We start from the raw sequence: 22504 nt of genomic DNA on the forward strand, positions 1-22504 counted from the left end.
CACCAGAAACCACCGATCGAGTTGTTTCCTTTACGATAAGTCTCACCTAGTCCTTTTTTCTGGGTTGCAAAGAAAGCCATAGGAAAAGAACCACGTGACGGAGCATTTGCGAAGTGTTATTGTGCTGGTCTCAAGCATGCGTTCGGTGAACAAGGTCGGCTGCATCGTGACCGGCGACGAGGAAGCAGCAGGGCGTTCTTTATCTCATCGGCAGTGCTCGGCCAGGAGCATGCATTTTCGCCGTCATCAGACGGGAGCCGACCTTGTTCACAGAACGCATGCTTGAGACAGACAGACAGACAGACAGACAGACAGACAGACAGACAGACAGACAGACAGACAGACAGACAGACAGACGGACGGACGGACGGACGGACGGACGGACGGACGGACGGACGGACGGACGGACGGACGGACGGACGGACGGACGGACGGACGGACGGACGGACGGACGGACGGACGGACGGACGGACGGACGGACGGACGGACGGACGGACAGACAGACAGACAGACAGACAGACAGACAGACAGACAGACAGACAGACAGACAGACAGACAGACAGACAGACAGACAGACAGACAGACAGACAGACAGACAGACAGACAGACAGACAGACAGACAGACAGACAGACAGACAGACAGACAGACAGACAGACAGACAGACAGACAGACAGACAGACAGACAGACAGACAGACAGACAGACAGACAGACAGACAGACAGACAGACAGACAGACAGACAGACAGACAGACAGACAGACAGACAGACAGACAGACAGACAGACAGACAGACAGACAGACAGACAGACAGACAGACAGACAGACAGACAGACAGACAGACAGACAGACAGACAGACAGACAGACAGACAGACAGACAGACGGACGGACGGACGGACGGACGGACGGACGGACGGACGGACGGACGGACGGACGGACGGACGGACGGACGGACGGACAATGAACTTTATTTGATCCTGAGGAGCTTCAGCGGGGGCCCCTATCGGGGACCCGAGGAAGCCGCTGGCCGCGTCCAAGTCGGGGCAGGAATACCGTGATGTTCCGCTCTTTCTCGGGCCCTCTGGATTGCCTCTCGTTGTGTCTGGAGCGATGGGCTCCGGAGTGCCTCTTCCCAGTCGGCTTCGCTGGATAGAGGGCCGTTAGGCAACGCGGGGCATTGCCAGAGCATGTGCGCTAAGGAACAATAAATCTAATTACAGTCCGGACAGCTTGAATCGACGTCTATGTAGACACGGATGAGAAAGCCCAGCGAGGGGAACGAGCCCGTCTGGAGCATTCTAAGTGAAACTGACTGAGACCTGTCTAACTTCGAGTGAGGAAGAGGATAGGCCCTTCTACTAAGCCGATAGTGAGATGTTGTCTCGTGAAAAGTAAGGAGCGGATCGTTCGGCTGGATTTCATCCTGTCCCCATAAGGCGTCTATGCCACCGCGGCGCGTTAGATCTCGCGCATGGTCCTGGGCAAGCTCGTTGAGGTTAGGTATGTTCTGATGAACGTCCGCACCCATATGGGCGGGAAACCAAGAGATGAAGTTAGTGCCAGGGTTTGTTCTCTTTTCCAGAATGGAGGCAGCCTCTTGGGCTCGGTTACCCGATACGAAAGCTTTGATGGCCGCTCGTGAGTCGGTAAAAACGTTGGTGCGCGAGGGGTCGGTCATGGCCAGGGCTATGGCGACCTGTTCCGCGACTCCGCTCGTAGCTAACCTAACCGAGGCCGAGGAGCGTAATTCCCCTTTGTTGTCAATGATTGCCAACGCCAACGTGCTAGAGTTGCCGTACTGAGCCGCGTCGACAAAGACAGTCAAATCTTGATTCTCGCTGGCCTGCTGTAAAATCGCCCGTGCTCGGGTTTTCGCCTCCCTACATTGTATTGCGGGTGCATATTCCGAGGGAATGGGCTGACCACAAAGGTTGCCCGTGCCTCCCTGGATAAGGTGATTTTCTGTTCATTGAGTATTCTTGGAGCCATGCAGGCCTCGTCTAGGATGCGTCTCCCTGCCCTGGTTGACGAGAGCCTGACTACCTGAGCGGTGACCTGCGCTTCGATCCCTCCATCAATGTCGTTGTGCATACCGAGTTTGCTTAACCTGTCCGAGCAAGTGGTTACTGGTAACCCCAGTACCTTTTTGATGCTCTTGCGCATGATAATGTTAAGCTTATTCTTTTCGGTTTTGGTCCAGTTAAGGGCCGATGCAACATAGTTGATGTGGCTCATTAGGAAAGCGTGATGGATCCTGAGGAGGTTGTCTTTACCTAGTCCCTTTTTTTGTCCGGATACTCTAGCAACTAGTCTCAGCATGCTCTCGGTTTTCGCCGTGATGCGCGTGAGCGTTTTGGCGTTACATCCACGTGCGTCAATCAGTAATCGTAGGATTCGGATAGACTCGACTTGAGGAATGGGCTGCCCGTTTCTTGCAAAGAGGGATATGGGAAGTTGGTTTAGGGGGGTGAGCCCCTTAACACCTTGCTGGCCGGCCTGTACAGTAACAATTCAGATTTCTTTGGGGATAGTTGGAGGCCTGTGTCTTCCAGGTAGGGCTCCGTTGCGTCTAGGGCTGATTTTAGCACGTGCTCTACCTCTGCGAGTGAGCTTCCAGGGCACCAAATCGTGATATCGTCCGCGTATAGCGAGTGGCTTATATTAGGAAGGGATCTGAGCCTTTCAGATAAGCCCTTCATGACTATGTTGAACAGTAAGGGGGAGATGACTGCTCCTTGGGGAGTGCCTCTGGCCCCTAGTGCGAACTCATCTGACTTGAGTTGCGCAATCCTGATAGTGGCTGTTCTGTTCATGAGGAATGATCGAACAAAAGCCTGAAACCTTGCTCCCAGACCTAGGCTGGCCGTGGCCTGCAGGACAAATCGATGAGATACGGTGTCAAAGGCCTTGGTCAGGTCAAGGGCTAAGATGCCCCTAACATCCCTAGTGCTGTTATCGAAAATGTGCTTCTTAAGGAGTAGCATTACATCCTGTGTGGAAAGGCCGGGCCTGAAGCCGACCATGTTGTGCGAGAACAGTTCGTTGCGTTCTATGTAATCCGATATCCTGTGGAGGATCGCATGCTCCACTACCTTGCCTACGCAAGAGGTTAGTGATATTGGCCTTAGGTTCTCATGGTTTAGGGGCTTACCCGGTTTCGGGATAAGTACAACCGAGGCCGCTTTCCACTCGTCCGGGACGCACCCGTTCTCCCAAGTATTGTTGACCTCTTTCGTTAGCAGCTCAATTGATCTATCATCCAGGTTCCTTAGCAGTCTGTTTGAGGTGCCGTCCGGACCTGAGGCCGACCTGCTATTTAAGTTGTGAAGTACTGCTCTGATTTCGGACTCCGTGAAGGGGTCATCGAGCTCCTTTACCGTGACACATTCGATGTTGGGATATTCCTAGGAGTGTGCTCCGCCTAGCGGGAGATATCTATTGGCTACCTCGTCTAAGAGCGTTTGTTCGGTTGCTGCTTCTTGTTTGTGCCTGTGAATGAGGCGGCACAATGTCTGTCTTTGATTGCTTTTGGTTTGCGTGTCATCTAGCATGTGTTTAAGGAGATTCCATTTTCCGCCTGTGCGCATGCGCCCATCAACTGCTGAACACATTTCATCCCATTGTAGCCTAGCTAACTCGGTGCAGTACTGTTCAATCTCCCTGTTAAGTGCGGCAACCCTCTTTCGCTACCTCCGGTAAAACCTTTGTGTTTTCCATCGCCTCAATATAGAGGCTTTAGCTTCCAAGCGATGTGCGAGGAGCGGGTCCATCCTGGAAACCTCGAGCTCGGTTTGAATAGTTTTTGTAGCCTTTTCAACATCTGCTCTGAGTGTCTCGACGAGTTCGCTGAAGCTGGTGTATTCGCCCGTGTTCTCCTTTCTGAGCTTACGGAAAGCATCCCAGTCCGTCACTGCAAATTCCCTGGCTTGGGTGGCTCTGACCTGAAGGGTAACACTAATGATGAAGTGATTGCTGCCCAGGTTTTCTTGCTTGTTATCCCATGTTGTTTGCTCTACATTTCTGATAAGGGCGAGATCGGGGGTTGTGTCTCTAGTCACCGACGTGCCCAGTCTCGTGGGGAAATGGGGATCGTTGATGACTGTTAGCGCCAGGTCATCGACGGCCCGTGCTAGATTTGTGCCCTTAGCCGTCTGCCTGATGTACCCCCATGCGTTGTTTGGGGCGTTGAAGTCTCCGGCGATTACTAACGGTGACTCTCTAGCAAGCGAAGCCGCCTTCGTAAATAGGGAGTGGAAAGACTGTTTCTGATCGGATGGTGGGATGTAAACATTGAGGATGAACACGCTTTGTTTAAGCCAGGTGTTTGGGATAACCTCAACCAGAAGCGCCTCCATTCTGCCGCGACCTGGCTGAATGTCATGTTCAACGTATGCGAGCTTTTTGCTCACTAGCGTAGCTATACCTCCCTTGGATTCCCCCCTTGCCGCCACCGATTTGTAGCCTGCGAGGGTGGGTGCAACACACAGCGTCTCCTGTAGCAAAACTACTTGCGGCCTTTTGGCCTCAGCTGTAATGTATTTTTGCAGCGAAGTCCTGCGCCTTTGAAAGCTAGCACAATTCCACTGCCAAATTACTAGATCCTTTTGAGTGCCCGCCATTTTGCTAGTTTAGATTTTGATGACCCTTCGGGGCCGTCCCAGTACCGTCATTAGCTGCAGCTTGCCTACGAACCTTTGAATTGGCCTTTATCGCCATCTTGTTTTCAACTGCTACTACTTTATTCTCTATAGCTCCTACTTTACTCTCAAGTGCTCCCATACGCTGCGCGAGCAGGTTAATGCTTGCCTGATTTTCTTTGGAAATCATAAGTAGCTCTTGGAGCATTTTGTTCTGCGAACTTTCCACTCCGGCCATCTCCGACTCGCTCATCTCCATCTGTGAATGTGTGAGGGGGGTCTTACGTTTGGCTTTGCTGACCTCGACTTGAGAGCAGCGCGATAGCAATGCGCAAGCGTTCCGTCACTGGCTTTTTTCATATTTCGCGGCCTTTCTTTGCAACACGAAAAAAAGGACTACGTGAGACGTATCGTAAAGGAAACAACACGATCGGTGGTTTATGAATGTGTTCTATAAATCTGCTTATCATACTTTGGGTCCACAGCCAATGAATGAAAAGTTAGGTAATTAACCTGAAATAATTAGTGAGTTATGGGGAAAACAAAAAGTAGTCTGTGTTACTATAGGTTATAGCGAATAGTGTGCGTTTGGTTGTATTCGCCTCTGACGCGCCTTTCATATTTAAATTCTTGGCTCAAGTTATGTGGGACGCCCGGTATAACTGCTCGAGAATATCACGATGGAACATATCACGTATACCTCTTAGCTGCCCTCGTAGAATATCGGCTTACTCTGTTTAAAGTACTTCACGTAATGAGAGCGTCGGCTTTTGAAGAACCTGCAACACAAACATGTTCGTGTGCTACTAAGACAAAAGCGTGATAGTAAACTTTCCAACGTCGCTAACGTAACAGTAAATCGTGTGAGTGCTTGAATGTTTCCCCGTGAACAATATTTGTATTATATCTGACATACTTTAATATCAGTGGCACAAAAATCGAGACGTGAGGACCTTTAGAAGTAAAACATTCATGAAGCGTTCATTCATTGACGTCAAAAGAAACGAAAGCAAACGGTTAGGCGCATCACGTAAACACGAATTTGAATTCTTCGGTTTCGAACCATGGCCATAACGTAATAAGCATGATCAGTAAAGTGCCACAGTGTACCTAATAATATACCCCCTCTGATACCGGAGCTTGTGAGTGCTTGAATGCTTGTGAGTGCTTGAAAGCTTGTGAGTACTTGAATCGTGTAAGTGCTTGAATGTTTCCCCGTGAACAATATTTGTATTATATCTGACATACTTTAATATCAGTGGCACAAAAATCGAGACGTGAGGACCTTTAGAAGTAAAACATTCATGAAGCGTTCATTCATTGACGTCAAAAGAAACGAAAGCAAACGGTTAGGCGCATCACGTAAACACGAATTTGAATTCTTCGGTTTCGAACCATGGCCATAACGTAATAAGCATGATCAGTAAAGTGCCACAGTGTACCTAATAATATACCCCCTCTGATACCGGAGCTTTGTTACGATATTGTCAAATCTCTGGTGCTCCACCACCATGTTCTAGAGTGGTTCTTCGGCATTTAAAAGTACTCTAGTCTATCTAAATACCAACTAATGCAGATGTGGCGACAGCGATTGCCGTGACTCAACCAGCGATGACACCACGTGCGTGGTTCTATGACTTGAGGCTCAGAGTACATAGGTTAATTGATGCCGTTTCCGTTAATCTGTATCGCTTCGTGGCTATTGGAAGCAAATGTATTACAATCGTGTCTTGTTCAAGCTATTTAGTCCACGCATACGTTGTGTGGTCGCGGTATAACTGGGAAAAGCATGTAAGAATGCCGAACTTTTGTGGTGACGGTTTAGCAAAAAGTGTTAGAAAACATTGAAAGTTATGTATGTCTGTATTCTCGTTTTCTTTTGTTCAGCGGAAGGTGAAGCAATGTTGACGCCTATAGCTTCTCAGGCTTATGTTTTAGCTTTGTTTTACTAACCATTTCGACGTATGATCCTCCAGAAAGAAGAAGACTTCCTTCAGCTGTTCATGGACGCGGACTACGACTGGGACGATGCCAACAATGGTGAAGTGAACGAGTATGAAAAGAAAAGTAAGAATGCCTGTTTTCTAAGCACATAACCGCGAAATAAAGGAAAATGTAAACGCAATTAGAGGCATTTTCCCAGCCGGTAAGCATTTGATAGAGTGCCCCCCCCTTGCGAAGTCACCTGCTGTTCTTTTTCCTTATTCCCCAAGTATCAAAAAGGCAAAAAAAGCACAGTTGACGCATAAAACTTACGTGCAAGAAAATATGAAAAAGCCCCACCAAGCACACTAAGAAAAATAACAAAGCAACATACACACATTAAAGCACACACAGGCACAGGACACCATTTTGCATGCACTGACACTGCTTGGTATTCTGTGTCATCATAGGCTTTATTGTGGTTTTGATGCGGTTACCATTCATTGGATACATCGCGCTCTCTCCGGCGTATGTATGTATGTATGCATGCATGTATGTATGTATGTATGTATGTATGTATGTATGTATGTATGTATGTATGTATGTATGTATGTATGTATGTATGTATGTATGTATGTATGTATGTATGTATGTATGTATGTATGTATGTGTGTGTGTATGTATGTATGTATGTATGTATGTATGTTTGTATGTATGTATGTCAGAGCTGTCTCTTTGTCTGTCTGTCTGTCTGTCTGTCTGTAACCATTTCCCCTCCAAATTGGTGCACTGCGTCCATGGTCGGGCTGCTTTGCTGATTGCCGGCTACTTGTCGCGTGAATGCGTTTCTGTGAAGGATGAACGATTTTGCACTGTCCTATCTGTTACTACATTTTTCTCAATTGCTTGCTATATAGATGTCTAACGCGACACTGATCCTTTTTTATTACGTTTGTGTGATTATTGCTATTACTGCAAACGTAAAAACATCAGCGATATTTATTCGCTGCTGGTGAGCAATTTACGGGTAGAAAGACCCTAGTCCGGCAGACTTCATCTGCGTTTAGTATTTTCATCTCATGAAATGTATGTCCAAATAAAATAAATTGAATATAAAAAAAATACCCAACCATATTTTCTTCCTGGGCAACTGCGCATGTGACACTGGTTTTGTTCCGCTATTCAATGAATCTCTTTCACGCTAACTTGTGTTAAGGAGTATGTGCCACTGGGTGTGTGGCGCTGTTAAATAAAAAAAAGATATTTTAAGATGTTTCCTGTGTTGGCCGGGATCTAACCCGCATTATATATATCCAGGTAATCTTGTGTGAATGTATATTCGCACACGCACTACGCGGAGGTTTCATTCAAGTGGCGTTACGTGTCAAGTGGGAAGCGCCAGAGAGGATCATAGACGCCGCATGAAAGAAAGGCAAAGAAAGCTTCGGTTTGAGAACTACAAAGACGAACTGAAGTCGCATAATTTTCCTAAGACACCATCGTTCGTGTGCAATGCTTATCAGTCAGACAGAAATAGGAGCACGTTAATGTTTTTTTTTTCTTTTGCGCGTTTGTGTGTGAAAAGACGATTAACTTGAAAGCCGCATGCGTTTTACCGAAAATGTGATCTTGTACGTCTACGGGTATGCACTACTACAAAAGCACTGGTGCTGTTATTTTAGATGCCCCAGCCCCTATGACCACTTGTGATAAACTCAATGATCAAGGCTTCATCGCGGGTGTGTCCACGCGTACTGTGCACTTCTGTAATTTTCGCCTTTCACTCCCCTTTCCTCCTTGTCCAGCACCGGGTAGCCAACCGGGCTCAGCCTGGTTTAACTCTCGGCCTTTCTCTTGTCACTTATCTTCTTTTCCTAAATTGAATGTAACGGAAGACAAAACGCGCCGTCCATTGTCGTTGTCACACACGGTAAACAAGAGACCTTCAAGGTCAAAATGTCAAGCAGGCTCTAGCAGAGACTATCCTAATTCTACAGTCTGGTAGAGCAAGAAAAATAGAGCAAACTGTCCTTATTTGTAGTATTTCCCGCGTTGGGGATTTTTACGTCATACAAAACCCACATCGCTTGTTCGAAACTTTTATTCGCAGAGATGACGTTAGACGAGATTACAGCCCAGGGGATTGTGTTCTTCATCGCTGGTGTGGAGAGTGTCTCCATGTCGACGACGTTTACTGCCTATTTCTTGGCTCTTCATCCCGAATGCCAGGAAAAAGCCATATCTGAAATCGACAAAGCAGTCTCAGAGGTATTTACGAAAACACACTTATATGTGTGCTACTTACCCCCTCCTGCTTGGGCCATTACTGGGGTGTGCAATATGCTTTAAATAAATGAATAAAAAAAAAAACTATTGATCTTCAATGGCCCGTATTTTGTCGCCGACTTGTTTAGCGATGAGGGAGTCTCACGCTTGTTGAAAAGATGTCTACCATGACGTGTTTCCGGCTCTTGAAATCGTTTCCGGCGCTTGTAGTACAAAAGAATGCGCGACTTTCAACATCTGCTGCCGTTACTCCGAGGGAGCAGTCGCTGAGAGCATGATGCGGACACCAGCTATTCACAGCTACCGATTTTCGTGGTGTTCCTTTCCCAGAATGCATGCATGCTCTCGCTAATGTGCCCTGTGACTTTGGCTAAGGGCTTACTAAGAGCGAGACGTACTTCGGCGCCCTTGTCCGTGCGTTCCTTATGTTTGCGTTTCAGGTACTTTGCATAAACGTGTTTCAGAATATTAGTTTCGTGGCACCACTCACCCTTTGTAACAGTAAAACTGGAGAATCGTCATCAGCAAATGAAGTCATTTCAATTACTTGTCTTCGCTTGCTAGACGTATGTCGTATCCTGTACAACCCTGTACAGATAAACAGGCAAGCAAAGCTTTTGATTTTAATATAATTTTCAATATTTCTTTGCTTATAGGTTTCTCAAAGTTTATGCTAGCAGTCGAGAGAAGGGCAAGTTGTCATTCAAAACCAGCACAACTAAACGCGACCTAGGAAAAAAAAGGGTAACGATGCTGTTTTAATTCTCGATGGATAACGATGCAGAGGGGCTGCGACAAATGATTGAGTACCTTAACAGAGAGAGTGTAAGAAAAAGGGTAACGATGCTGTTTTAATTCTCACCTAAACGGTTTCAGGGACAAAATAAAATACACATGAACTATGAGTGATGGCGTGTATGTAAAACGAGCAAGAGAGCTTTTATCTTGCCGATTGCTAGTGGTGATATCGATATTTATAATTATTTTTTTTTCTAGGTGTGCGGACTCCTGAGCATTTTCCGCTCGTTCGTTTAGCTGCAAGTTTGACAGTGTGTTGTGCCTTTCTCTCTTTCTAAATTTTTTTCTATGCGCTGGCAAAAAAATTGCGGAATGTTTCAAAAATTAAGGGGCCTTGGGGAATTTATGAGGGAAATATTATTTTTGAGTACATAGCTCCCAGTATAACTGATGGCGGGGTAGATTGGGCAGTGTTTTACGACTGCTTTTGAAGTTACATCAATTTTTTACTTTTAATATTGCACGTTGGCCGCATAATTTTAACGTAATACCCGCGAAGGAGAAAAACAAAACACTCCTTAAAGCATTATGAAGTACAGCCGAGGTTACTGGTAGTAGACTAAGGCCTTATAGACGCGACATTCGCTGTATGATTAGTCGACTGAAGTGAAGATGTTTGGACAATATCAAATCGTGCAGTAAACTCAATTCGCTATTACGGACGCTTACCTACTCAGATAACGTTGTGGCAGTGATGTGTCCTGTCGTTGTGTTGCGTATTGGAGAAGCTGAATGTTCGTGTGCTACGCGAAAACAAATTCATATTTTGTGGAAGATCTCGAACTGGGTGTAGGATACTTACAGTGCCGGTGAAACAGTCACGATTTTTGGCTTGGTCTCGTGCGAAAATCTTGTGCGCTTTTAAGCATGCAGCTAGCATATCGAAACAGCAAACATAGGAAACATAAGAATCATAGGAATAATAGGAAACATAGGAATCGGAAGTTCATGATATCAAGAGAAATTTGGATAACCTGAGCTTGGAAAATATCTACAGAAGTCTGCAGCTACCTTATTTCTACAGAAGAAAAACAGGAAGATACCTATAAAGAAAGGGGTCAGACAGTGAGGCACAATCTCTCCAATGGTATTCACTGCGTGCTTGGAAGAACTATTCAAGCTGTTAAACTGGAAAGGCTTAGGAGTAAGGATGGACGGCGAATATCTCAGCAACCTTCGGTTTGTCGATGACATTGTTCTATTCAGCAACGATGCAGACAGGTTACGACAAATGATTGAGGACCTTAACAGAGAGAGTGTAAGAATGTGGTTGACGACAATTATGCAGAAGACAAAGATAATAATGAATAACCGGGCAAGGGAACAAGAATTCAGAATCGCCAGTCAGCCTCTAGAGTCTGCGAAGGAGTACATTTACCTAGGTCAACTAATCACAGGGAATCCTGATCATGAGAAGGAAATTCGTAGAAGACTAAAGATAGGTTAGATCGCATCCGGCAGACATTGTCAGCTCCTGACTGGAAGCTTACCATTATCATTGAAAAGGAAGGTGTACAATCAGTGTATTTTACCAGTGCTTACATAAGGGGCAGAGACTTGGAGACTGATAAAGAAGCTTGAGAACAAGTTAAGGACCGCGCAATGAGCGATGGAAGGAAGATTGCTAGGCCTAACATTAAGAGACAGAAGGCGAGTGGTTTGCATCAGAGAGCAAACGGGTATAGACGATATTCTAATTGAAATCAAGAGAAAAAAAATTGAGGTGGTCAGGTCATGTAATGAGCCTGTTAAGTAACCGTTGGATAATTAGGGTCAAAGAATAGGTACCAAGAGAAGGGAAGCACAATCGAGGACGGCAGAAGGCTAGGTGGAGCGATTAAATTAGGAAATTCATGGGTGCTAGTTGGAATCGGTTCACGCCGGACAGGGGTGATTGATGATCGCAGGGAGAGGCTATCACCCTGCAGTGAACATAAAACATGATGATGATGATGATGATGATGATGATCTCGTTAAAACATAGTTGGTTTAATTTCGGCATAGTTTATGGTCCTGATTCTCCTAATATAAAGTGCAAACTGTATGACGCGAACACAAATTTGACGATGATAACACATGCCTGCGTGTTCCACAAATCACGTTCTTGTTACTATGATAAGCGCAAGTTTACAAACCTAAGTGGTGACTCAATGAGATCAAATGTGTTAATATATATATAATTTCTCACCTTGTTTCAGGAAGGACTAACCTACGACACTCTGCAAGAGATGCATTACCTTGAGGCTTCTATCAAGGAGGCGATGCGACTCACCTCGCCCGATCCTTTGTAAGCGGCCATAATTACATTATTTCTTTACCGTGATTGTCATGGTTTCGCGGATTATAGAGCCTATAGTGTTCCAGTTCACGGCGACATGTTTTATAGACAGGATAAAAGGAGATGGCGGTGCACAGACATGGCCGAAGGTACTCCATTTCCCATAAACAGGTGGTAAATCTAGTTATACGCGTGCATGTTTTTTATAGAGCTACGAGCATAGTTTGTGCAGAAGGACAAGTAAAAAGAACATTTAATGCAGAGACACGCACATTATAACCTAATAGTCAAAACATACACAAAGCATCGCGAAGAAAGCCTCAAAGCAACAATTTGCGAACAAAATCGGCAATATTACAGAACATGCAAGGCGACCCTCAAAATAATAAAGCACTCTCATGAACGAAATCCCCGACTTATTCCAGAGTGCTGTTGTTAACGTTCCGGTCGACTACACCACTTATTTTGTAGAACTTGAACGTAGCACTTTCTTGAGAAAGTCTTGTATACACCAGCAGTACTTCGACGCCGTTGAGAGCGAGGGCACTCGATGAGTCTGTTCCGTTCTACAAATATTAAAGCTGTACTTCCGGCAATTACCTGTCAGTGATTCGGAGACGTACAATGAGATGACGAAGTATATCTGTCTCCAGAGCTTTGAATCGCATTTCCATAGCAGTCAACCGTCATAACTACGTATTGTCTCGTCTACATGAGCCAGACAGACACAAGTCGTGCCAGTTGTGCAGCCAGGCAGACTACCCGTGACTTCACCCGTGACAGCGTGACAACGATTGCACAGTTCACCGGTGTCGCTGCCTCACGATGGTCCCTGAGACTGGCAGACAGCAGAACAGCAAGCAAGGCCCCACTTGGAGCGGGCAGTGATGCGCAAATTACTCGCGCTTCGCTGCTAATTTTCTGCTGCGGCATCAGTACTGTACGAAAGGCTGTGAGACAGTGCGGAACGTAGTGTTGCTCAAGCCTTCGCCAGCGCTGCGAAATTTTTTTCTCCTTGTTTTCAATGAAAAGTTGTAGCAGTAGAGGGCGCGAAAGCTAAAGGGCTTTTGTTGTACTAACAATAACAAAAGCACTTATTTTGCCTCGCTGGTACGACATGTTTCTTTTAGTGTTTCGCGCAAGAAAGCATAAAAGAAAAGGAGCAAAACACATGGCACACAGGCTTTAACTTTGAACAATGGTTTACTGGAAGCCGGGTCACGGGTGTATCAGCCTGAAAGCATCGGCCAAAGCATGCGCTACCTAGGAGGCAGTTAAAATTACAGCGCTTTCCTTTATAATTACAGTGATGGCTTGCTAACCACACTAAAGCGTGGTTGCACGCATGAAGTTCACAATTACTTTATGATGTGCAGGCATAAATATAAATTGTATACATTACTAATTGAAGCTGCACCAATCAATGAACAAGCCATAGAATGTGCTGCCATGCCTCCGTTCCTTTGTCACGAAAAGACATCTAATTTCTCGTTGCCTCTTAATTAGCTTGCACATGTATTTTACGACGGCTTTGTGCTGATAAAACCATTATCACGCATTATAAACAATTGTTTATTGCTAGCGCTTTTGTGCGTCGACTTCTGTCGGCCACTGTGTGAAGCGTTTTGCGTTAAACATTAGAAAATATGTCAGAAATTTTCCACGGTGGAACTCCACGTGTGCAAAACATTACCTAGCTTTTATTGTCAAGGCTGACAACGATCGCGCTTTTTTCGGTGCACTATTTGTATATCTTCGTACTAACTCATTCAAATTTGTCGCAGAATAATGCGCCTCTGCACGGAGGAGACAACCGTGGCCGGCATCCGCTTCACACCTGGCATGAACGTGGACATTCCTTTGGCGGGAATGCACCTTGACCCGGAGTACTTTCCTCAGCCGGAGAACTTCAGTCCGGAAAGGTACGACTTAACTGAGGATTTACTGTGAGCCTCGTGAATGCATGCCATGCAGCCGCTGTGTCACTGCCAAGTATTATTCTGTCACACTTCTTATTTGAGTCAGTGACGCTTAGTTAGGCAGCTTTCCGCCTTCCGATAAATCCAGAATCCACAGATTATACGGCCGGTGGCGATACACTGATGCACATTCTGTGCTCACCTAGTGACGGAGTACATTTTGCTAAAATTAATGTGCTCTCGGCATTATTTTACAGAATATGGTGCTTTTCTCACCATCACCTTTGTCATTGTTATTAAAATTAGGTCCGCAAAGGCAACCTTCCGCGACCTCCAATTACCAGTATCCTGCGGAAGAACCACAGTCTTTTAATCTCGTTACTCCATTTACTCATCTTCCACTCTCGACTGCACTTCGTTTACGTAGGTACATATTCTCTTGCTGTAACGTTGGGCTGCCGGTTACTGGCTCTGGTCAATGTTCTCCCCACCTAACTCCACTTATGACTTAATTTGAACAAGGATATCCTCTCGCACTTGCAACCAAGCCCATACACCCCTGCTTTCTATTTGATAACAGGCACCTACCGCTTCCTTTCTCATTGCTCGTTGTACGCTTCTGTGTATACGGAGAATCTTCCTTGCCCACAAACGGCGACAATTCAAGCACTGTCAGCGTTCCGATAGCCGGATCGAGAAGGTTGGATGGTAGCGTACCAGCAGAACACCAACTGTACGCACGTTTTCTGCTACGTGCGGATGTAAAATCATAGTGGCGCAGAACGTGAAGTGTATGCCGTATGGCTTGCAATAGTGATGACGGTAGCGTCATCGTCGAGACACGCCCTGCTACACGCCGCATGGTAGTGATGCGTGTGCGACCTCGGAACCTCTCTAGTGCTTTGCCTTTTTCTTTGACATTGGCGGGAAAAAGAAAATTCTGCGGCACTGAAAATAAAGACAAGCTTCACAACGTAAGGATACAAAGCTGCTGTAGCGCTGTGGTCGCCTTTATTTCAAACCAGATGAACTTTGACTAACTCTGCTAACTTGAATTTATTCGCCATAGCAAATATATGGGTACTGCAGGCGAATATTCGCCATCGCCGTAATGTTCCGTACAAAGTCTAAGCGCGGTAAGATCGCGCTGGTGCGTCTTATGATCGCTGTAGGCGCGAGGGAAACCATGCGAGGGTGAGCCGAGAAGGATGTTGGATTAATGCACCCGCCGTGGTTGCTCAGTGGCTATGGTGTTAGGCTGCTGAGCACGAGGTCGCGGGATCGAATCCCGGCCATGGCGGCCGCATTTCGATGGGGGCGAAATGCGAAAACACCCGTGTACTTAGATTTAGGTGCACGTTAAAGAACCCCAGGTGGTCGAAATTTCCGGAGTCCCCCACTACGGCGTGCCTCATAATCAGAAAGTGGTTTTGGCACGTAAAACCCCATAAGTTAAGTTGGATTATTGCGGCGGCGTGTTCTACCGTGCGCTGGGAGGAAGAGCGGAAAGATGTGAGCACACTAGGAGGGGAAAGGGTGAGCACGGTAGCGGGCGTATCCGCTTGTACTCCGGCCGCGGCTGCACGCGTCCTATTTGAAAGTAATCTGCGGTGAGTTCGAAGAATAGCCTACCTGAGAAAGCTGATTGCTTCGTGTGCGCTGTGCTCTGGACTGCCTAGTTCGTGTTGAAGCAAGAGGCAGCACGAAAGGGACTTCGCTGGTCGCTGCTGCCACTCTTGAACACGTCAGCGTTTTGACAGCGAGTGTCAGCAGTAATCGAGTGAGATCTGTTCATGCATGCCTCTACACGCGTGACACCGCACTTCTTAGTTCATTTAGAAGCGAATATTTACAGCAGTATTCACAGTTTATAAAACTGCTTACCTTACTTCATATAGGTGTATATCAAATGTTCTATCCCAACCGATGCTTCGCCTTTCGCGCGAAAGTGAGACTTTTTTTCAGGCGGCAATACTTGTAATTGATGGGGGCAAAAGGCACCTTCTGAAAATTGTTGTTTTTAGTGGATAACACCAAGGAGAAGTGTAAACACAGAGAGAAAGGCTCTTAAAATATTCCTGAAGAGGTTTACCGGATTGCATGCCTGTAGCGTGCTACTTCAGATGGGTATGATAAAAAGTGAAATCATATGCGAAGCGTTCAGTTTGTCCATAAACGAATGTTTTCTTTTGTTTATGTGCACAAAATAAGGTGCATACCTCAGGGCTTAAATACATGCATGCACGGTTTTTTTTATGTTTACGTATGTACTATTCTACGGCACAGCATTTCTGTGAGTAGCAGCAGACGAAAAGCCTTTGAAAGGTAGGAGATTATCCACTCACAGAGTTCTGCTGCATGCCACTTTAGTTTCGCATTGGCTAAATTTATTCAACTGCTCCACATAGCTATATACTGGCCGTATCCAGCAGTTTCACGAAAAAGAGTTCACAGGCAGACAGGCATGGCCACCTCGCATTTTGCCATTGAAGTGGTGTACATGCGCCATGTAGCTTTCGAATACAAACACTTGCTCGAACGGAGAAATGTTTTTCGTTGACGTTTCTTCAGGTTTCTAGCCGAAAACAAGGACTCTATAAGACCTTTCACGTACATGCCGTTCGGTGCCGGACCACGCAACTGTGCAGGCTCGCGGCTGGCCCTGCTTCAAGCCAAGACTTACCTGGCTTGCCTGTTACGCCGCTTCAGGATTGAAGCGTGTTCGGAAACCATGGTGAGTTGGAAACCGACAAAAAGTTTAAATCAAAGAATCATTCAGCATTTTGGTTGAACGTATCGTCATTGTATGACAAATAATATCTTGTTCACACCAAAAATAATTTACATAAATGACTAGTTTAAGAGGATGGTTTGCTGGGTGATTTGGTATTCCATTCTTGAGGCGAGCAGCAATAGTCCGCGCTTTGTTAGTCTTTTTTACCTTTGTATGAAGTCTTTTTTTTTTTACTGCTTTTTTCAAGTCTAGTTCAACGTATCGAAAATGGCAAGCGTACGAAATTCCTGCGCCGTAAGGTGCCGCGAACTAGAAGGTCAGCTGTAATTTTATGTTTTGATAGGCGTGATTTACAACGTGTTTATTTTCGGGATTAATTTTTGGTTTCGCTTCCTTACTATCTTGGGTGTTGGCAGAGAATTGCGCCTGATACTTGGTACTGGAAAGATAAGAAAAGTTAAAACATTGATCCAGCTTTGAATGAAGAATTAGGAAGCCATGATCACAGGCGTTCCTAGTTTGAATGAAAATTGATCGTTATTATCTGTTTAAGTTGGCGTCAAAAGCTGCTTAGGACCAATAGTTAAATCATACATAGTCTACACGATTAACTGAGCTTCTCACGTCCACCAGCGAAACATAATTGTTGCGTCTTTCGTTTTTTTAAATTTTAATCGATGTCCTGCACAAACATTCCGAAGATTAGAATTGATCCCGTCCATGTTGAATTCAACCGATAGCCTGAAAACTGAATTATTTTTCGATAAAATTGCACAAGACTGCCGGAGTTTTTATTATGGGATTGTGAGCGAGTGCTACTATGACGTGTAGGCGCATTCTCAAACAACCATTTTCACTGACGCATTTGCTTTCGCATGACGGGACATTTATCACTACGCAGCTCAGTAGAGAACCATATTCTGTGACGTGATGGCGTTTTGAGTCACTGCGCCCTGGCAATGTGCCATACGACGACAGGATTGCATAACGTTGCATACAATGGCATGCGTTGGTTGCATAACCAATGGACACCGGAAGGGAAATTTCCAAAAGCCTTCAGTGAAGAATCCCACACCCTATGTACTGGAATCAACAGTGACCCCTTTCTTTAACTTTGGAATGTGTTAGGTGGAAGGAAACACGTTGAAGATACTTGAAATCTGCTTAATCTGATACACCTATTTAGGCTAATCCAACCTGATGCAATATAGTCTGACTGCTGGCTCACTAGCTGGTCTTAAAATGCGACGCACTTTGAACACGTTGAACAAGATGATGCCCACTGAACATGATGTGCGAACACTTTAAAACACTTGTGAAAAAGGAAGCATGTAGTTTTCAGTAACATGACAACAAATTGCAGACCATTCCGCAAGTTGATTTATGTTTGTGCGCAACAACGGGCGATATATTCCAAACACGCAAGCTAATAAACAAAGAAGTAGACTGACAGGTCAAAGAAACAACTAAATCCAAAAGAACAAGCATTAGCTGAGACAGGTAAATGAACACTTGCGGCAGAACCCATCGCAGGATTGACGTCGGCGTTAATGCGATCAGCATTGAAGCAATGTACAACACACTGTAGTACCGCCACCGAAGCACGTCATGCATGAGGCGTGTGTGCATCCTGTCCTCTCTCTCTTTGTGGCTACTTCTTCGGGCATGCTGTGCCATCTAGCGGTACCGATAAGAAGTCTGCGTGTGGCATGTGTGTGAATATGTATTCAGAGAAGATTGTCTGGATATAAGTCACGTGTTCGGTTCCTGCCAGCAACGCCGAAGCTTCAAAGGCCTTCTTTATTTAATTGTGGAACGGTGCATGCCCACTGGCACAAACCCAGCGACCCGAGTTGGCGTCAGAGAAGTTCATGGAACAGCGGCACATACCCTGTTGCACATACCCGGTGACACAAGTTCAAGCGAAAGAGGTTACACATTGTTGCCAGTTGCCAAGTTGACATCAGACTGATTCAGTGAACAGCGGCACATACCGAATGTTGTTCCTATGGTTGGTTCCTAAGGTGGGTAGGCACTACCCACCTTATGTGATATCCAAAGGTGCTACGTAAACTGTAACCCAGGTTGACGCTGAAATGGTTAGACACACAGATAGACAGCCCCAGAGAGTGCGTGAAGTACCCTAAGAATGCTTATCGCAATAACAAAGAAAACAACAACTTAAAAAACGTACTTCGCTGAGAGAATGTTATTAAGCTAGGCGTGTAGGCAACAGAACGTACCAGCAAAATGTTAACGAGTGGGAAGGAACTCACCGTAACCTGCATCCGCACAGGTGCGGACGTCTACACCATAAACCACATCTGTGGACTGCTGCTATTACCATTGAACTCGCGCAGCTGTAATTCTGGTGTTGTCGCCGATGCACCAGCCTTGCAATCGTTTGGAGGCCATTAGCCCGTTACGCGCAAGCGTGATGTGTGTACTGCAGCGTTGTACAACGTATACAGATTACGGGAGTCGCCGTTCCAAATCGGGCAATGAAACATGGCTCCTTTTATCTGTTAGTCCTTTTTTGTGCATAGTTCTCGCCCTTGACCTCAGCTCTTGACGTGCTCGTGGCCAACCTAGTCTGCAATGTTCGACCTAGTAGCGATACTCGCGATGGCTACTTACCAGCCTCGCCGGGAGACGTTGAATGCTCGACTGCGAAGCTGTGTGCATGTATGTTTGACTTGGGCTGCTACTTAAGCTTAGCGATACTCGTTGCGATTTAGCAGGCTTGACGCCCCACGGAAGTTACCTTGTCAACCTGGTAAATTGTCGGGTACAATGTTGTGTACTCTCGCACTTTGGCATAGCAGGTAGCTTGGAACTGTACTAGGAAGTATTGTAGATATTATTGCATTTTTGCGACACTCGATGGCATAGAGTAGCTGCCATGATCGTGCTGCACTCAAGTAGGATAATAGAGTTAATTTGCTCCATTTAAACGGTGCTTTGGCTTTAGATGCGTATTGGAATTTTAGTGGTTATGACACTTTCCGTGACTTAGTCATAAGAGTCCGAGCTTTGAACTTGTTGATAGCGGTAGTGTTCACATAGCTGAGATCGACTCTATGCCAATGTTCGCATCAATTCCTGCCCTCTTGCTTTTTGCTACGCACAACGAACAAGGAGAATTGTGGGTTTAATATGCTAAATCACCTGTATCTGCCTGTCGCGAAGACATAACGGCTGCTGATTTGTCGTCGAAGATAAGGCGCACTCGTGCGCTCAGACTAGCACACTCGCTTGCAGGGAGAATGGGGTTATGTGCTGCTGCCAACGAAGGGTAGCTGCCGAAGTTCCCGCTAGCATGCTCCAATTTTACACCCTTTAGACGTCCCGCATGCAGACCGATCACGACGATTATTTTATACCCTCACATGCACAGCTTATCCACATCCATGTGGTTACATTGCACAATAGGCTCGGTATAAACGCATAGTAATGGCTGCATTGAAATGTCGCCTTGGTAGCGGTGATGAAAGTTGATGGAGGCCTCACGTTTATTATCTTATCTGGGATACGTAATAAAAAATTTCCTTTCTGGTTCTTTATTAGAATTGTTGCAGAAACACAGTTACCATAACGACTTGCTTTTAAGTACCCTTCAAAATGGTTCAATTACCAGCATAGTGTGTTGGAGCGCGCCTTCCAAGTGTTATTACCGTAAGGCATCTTAAGCGCCCGTTGTTCGCAGCAACATGATCGCGTAAGCGAAGGAGATGCCTTTAGACTGTATCAGCCCTCTCTGTGCTACATGATTTACATGATGTGTAAATTGAGTTATGCCACTACTGAAAAAAACGTTCTTTAAGGTGTAATACAGTGGACACTGTTTTGCCAGCCACGCAGTGTAGGCCACTGCAGCCCACTGCATTTATCGTAACCCACTGTAATTTTTGGCAAACGCACACAATAAAATACATCAACATTATGCGGTTGGGACTATGAAGCCATAAAGTTTGACGAAGTTTCTATTGGTCCTCTGACTTCCTTTGATGACAAATTGTTTTCGACTTTAATTTCATGGCATAAGTGGTCTCTTGTCGCTATAAGAACGCCGAAATGATAGTAGTTGCTAATTTTGTGCTTCGCGCTGGCGTTGTATTTCTTCTCACAGATCCCGTTGAAGTACAAGCCTCGACGCCTTTTTCCTTTCCCAGACGGCCCGGTGGTCCTTCGAGCAGTTGCACGCTGTCCCGCCACAGACAGACTACGACCGCATTTCTAACACCTCTTCCGGCAGACAAAGCAAGCACGATTTCCACGCCATCCTCCAAGCTCACATACGAATACCCGAAAGAGGAATGAGCTCTTGTATATATACCGTGAAAATCAGAATTTATTTGGCATTATGACAAAAATCAAAGCTACTTGGCAGACGCCGATGCTTTGGCAAGCGCGCGGTCGGAATTTGTATATCGTTTGTGTGGCGGTTGCAGCTCCGGCCACCAAGCGCTTTTCAATAGTACTACACAGGGTACATTGCTGGTGCTGAAAGTTGTGGGTTATCAAATGCTTGTTCTGATCGGACCACCTCCACGTTCAGCGGCAAACGAGTGTGATAATGTATGCTTGTTAACCGCACATCGAGTCTTCTCCGTTTGTATCACACTAGACGGTCTGCACGGAAAATCAAGTGCTCCTTTCCAGGTGATGTTGTCAACCGTAATTGCAGGCTTTTGCTATTCAGTAGGCGGCATGTTCCGAAAAGGTTTAGCGAAGCACGAAAAGTTGCTTAAGTTTCGTAGCTCTAAAGGTGCATCTCAGCTTTTTCAGATTTAAGATGGTCATATGTATTCAAACAATTCAATCACTTAATTCGCATTTCTTCGCCACTGACGTCATTGCTCCCACTTCTCCGTTTCTCGCATTGATCACGGGGCACTTCCGGTGCACTTGAGGCCACATCAAACCTCATGTCTATTTTGCAGCACTCGCAACCCTTCCCAAGAACCCATACAACAAAGGCGACGTTAGCAGTTTTGATCGGGCTTCAAAATTGCTTGGCGGCTACTACGGAGCGACCTTTAAAGCTGCGCTATCCACAGTTTGGATGTACGGGCAGTCGGGCATAACACGTTAACATAACGCAGACGTATGCACGTAGTCACGTTTCGCTTGCAACACTGTACTCGCAACGGAAGAAGTGCATTGCTTGAACTTTGAGACGCAGAAAGTATCCTTCATTCTGGCACCTCTGTCTCATCTGGGCTCCTCTGCTATATATAGAAAAAGAACAGAAGTTAACACTCTTGGTCTTGGGAACCCGTAGCAAGGCGGGAGAATCTGTCTCATAGGCCAGCTCAGCAACCCAATGAGAACGACCTCCCAACATAAACACATACAAATACGCAGTATATACCGGGATTTCAGCAATTCACACCCTCTTTCACCTCGGTCACGGAGGTGCCATTTTATGTACGAATACTTCCTGCTTTTCGTCAAATACAGCATATTTGTGGACGGAGTTCTATGTAAGTGCCCATTTTGCTTTCGCATGTGGACCTAATCAGTTTTATACCAGCATTTAGCCGGCATAGTTAACGTAGTGACAAAATTTTTTTACATTTAAGCCGAGTGTATGTGGAGTGACCACGTCCCTTTGGTGTTGTAAGTACAGCCGGAGAATAACCAGGGTTTAGGCTAGCGACATTATCGGATGACGCTGTCGAATGGCACTTGCGTGAACGCGACACCGATTCTTATTTCATTCGCCCTTATTCTCTGTGTCAACGAAACTACAGCTTCTGAATTGGTCCAACTGATCGCCGCAATTGGGCGCTCTCCCCTCAAAGAGGGCGTCAGCACGTGGCTGTTGCCGTATACGGAGAGAGTTTCGAATTGGTTCTCCTCTTTGTCCGGAACGCTGAAGCCTAGGTGCTTTGACTACTCCGTAGCAAATTGCAACGTTTGTTTTTG

The 22504-nt window shown here is 45.9% G+C and overlaps 1 protein-coding gene across 1 annotated transcript in view; it reads left to right on the plus strand.

Moving 5' to 3' along the window:
• LOC126545060 (cytochrome P450 3A41-like) overlaps positions 1–21169 on the plus strand; it is a 53708-nt gene extending 32539 nt beyond the window's left edge. Inside the window, exons 9-14 of the mRNA XM_055077050.2 lie at positions 6612–6702; positions 8669–8826; positions 11841–11929; positions 13705–13842; positions 16411–16573; positions 20703–21169. Of these exons, the coding sequence (XP_054933025.2) occupies positions 6612–6702; positions 8669–8826; positions 11841–11929; positions 13705–13842; positions 16411–16573; positions 20703–20813 (750 nt within the window). The 3' untranslated portion in view covers positions 20814–21169. The remainder of the gene's footprint in view (positions 1–6611; positions 6703–8668; positions 8827–11840; positions 11930–13704; positions 13843–16410; positions 16574–20702) is intronic.
• The last annotated feature ends 1335 nt before the right edge of the window (positions 21170–22504 follow it).

Source organism: Dermacentor andersoni, chromosome 3 (assembly GCF_023375885.2).
Source record: "Dermacentor andersoni chromosome 3, qqDerAnde1_hic_scaffold, whole genome shotgun sequence".
Taxonomy (NCBI): domain Eukaryota; kingdom Metazoa; phylum Arthropoda; class Arachnida; order Ixodida; family Ixodidae; genus Dermacentor; species Dermacentor andersoni.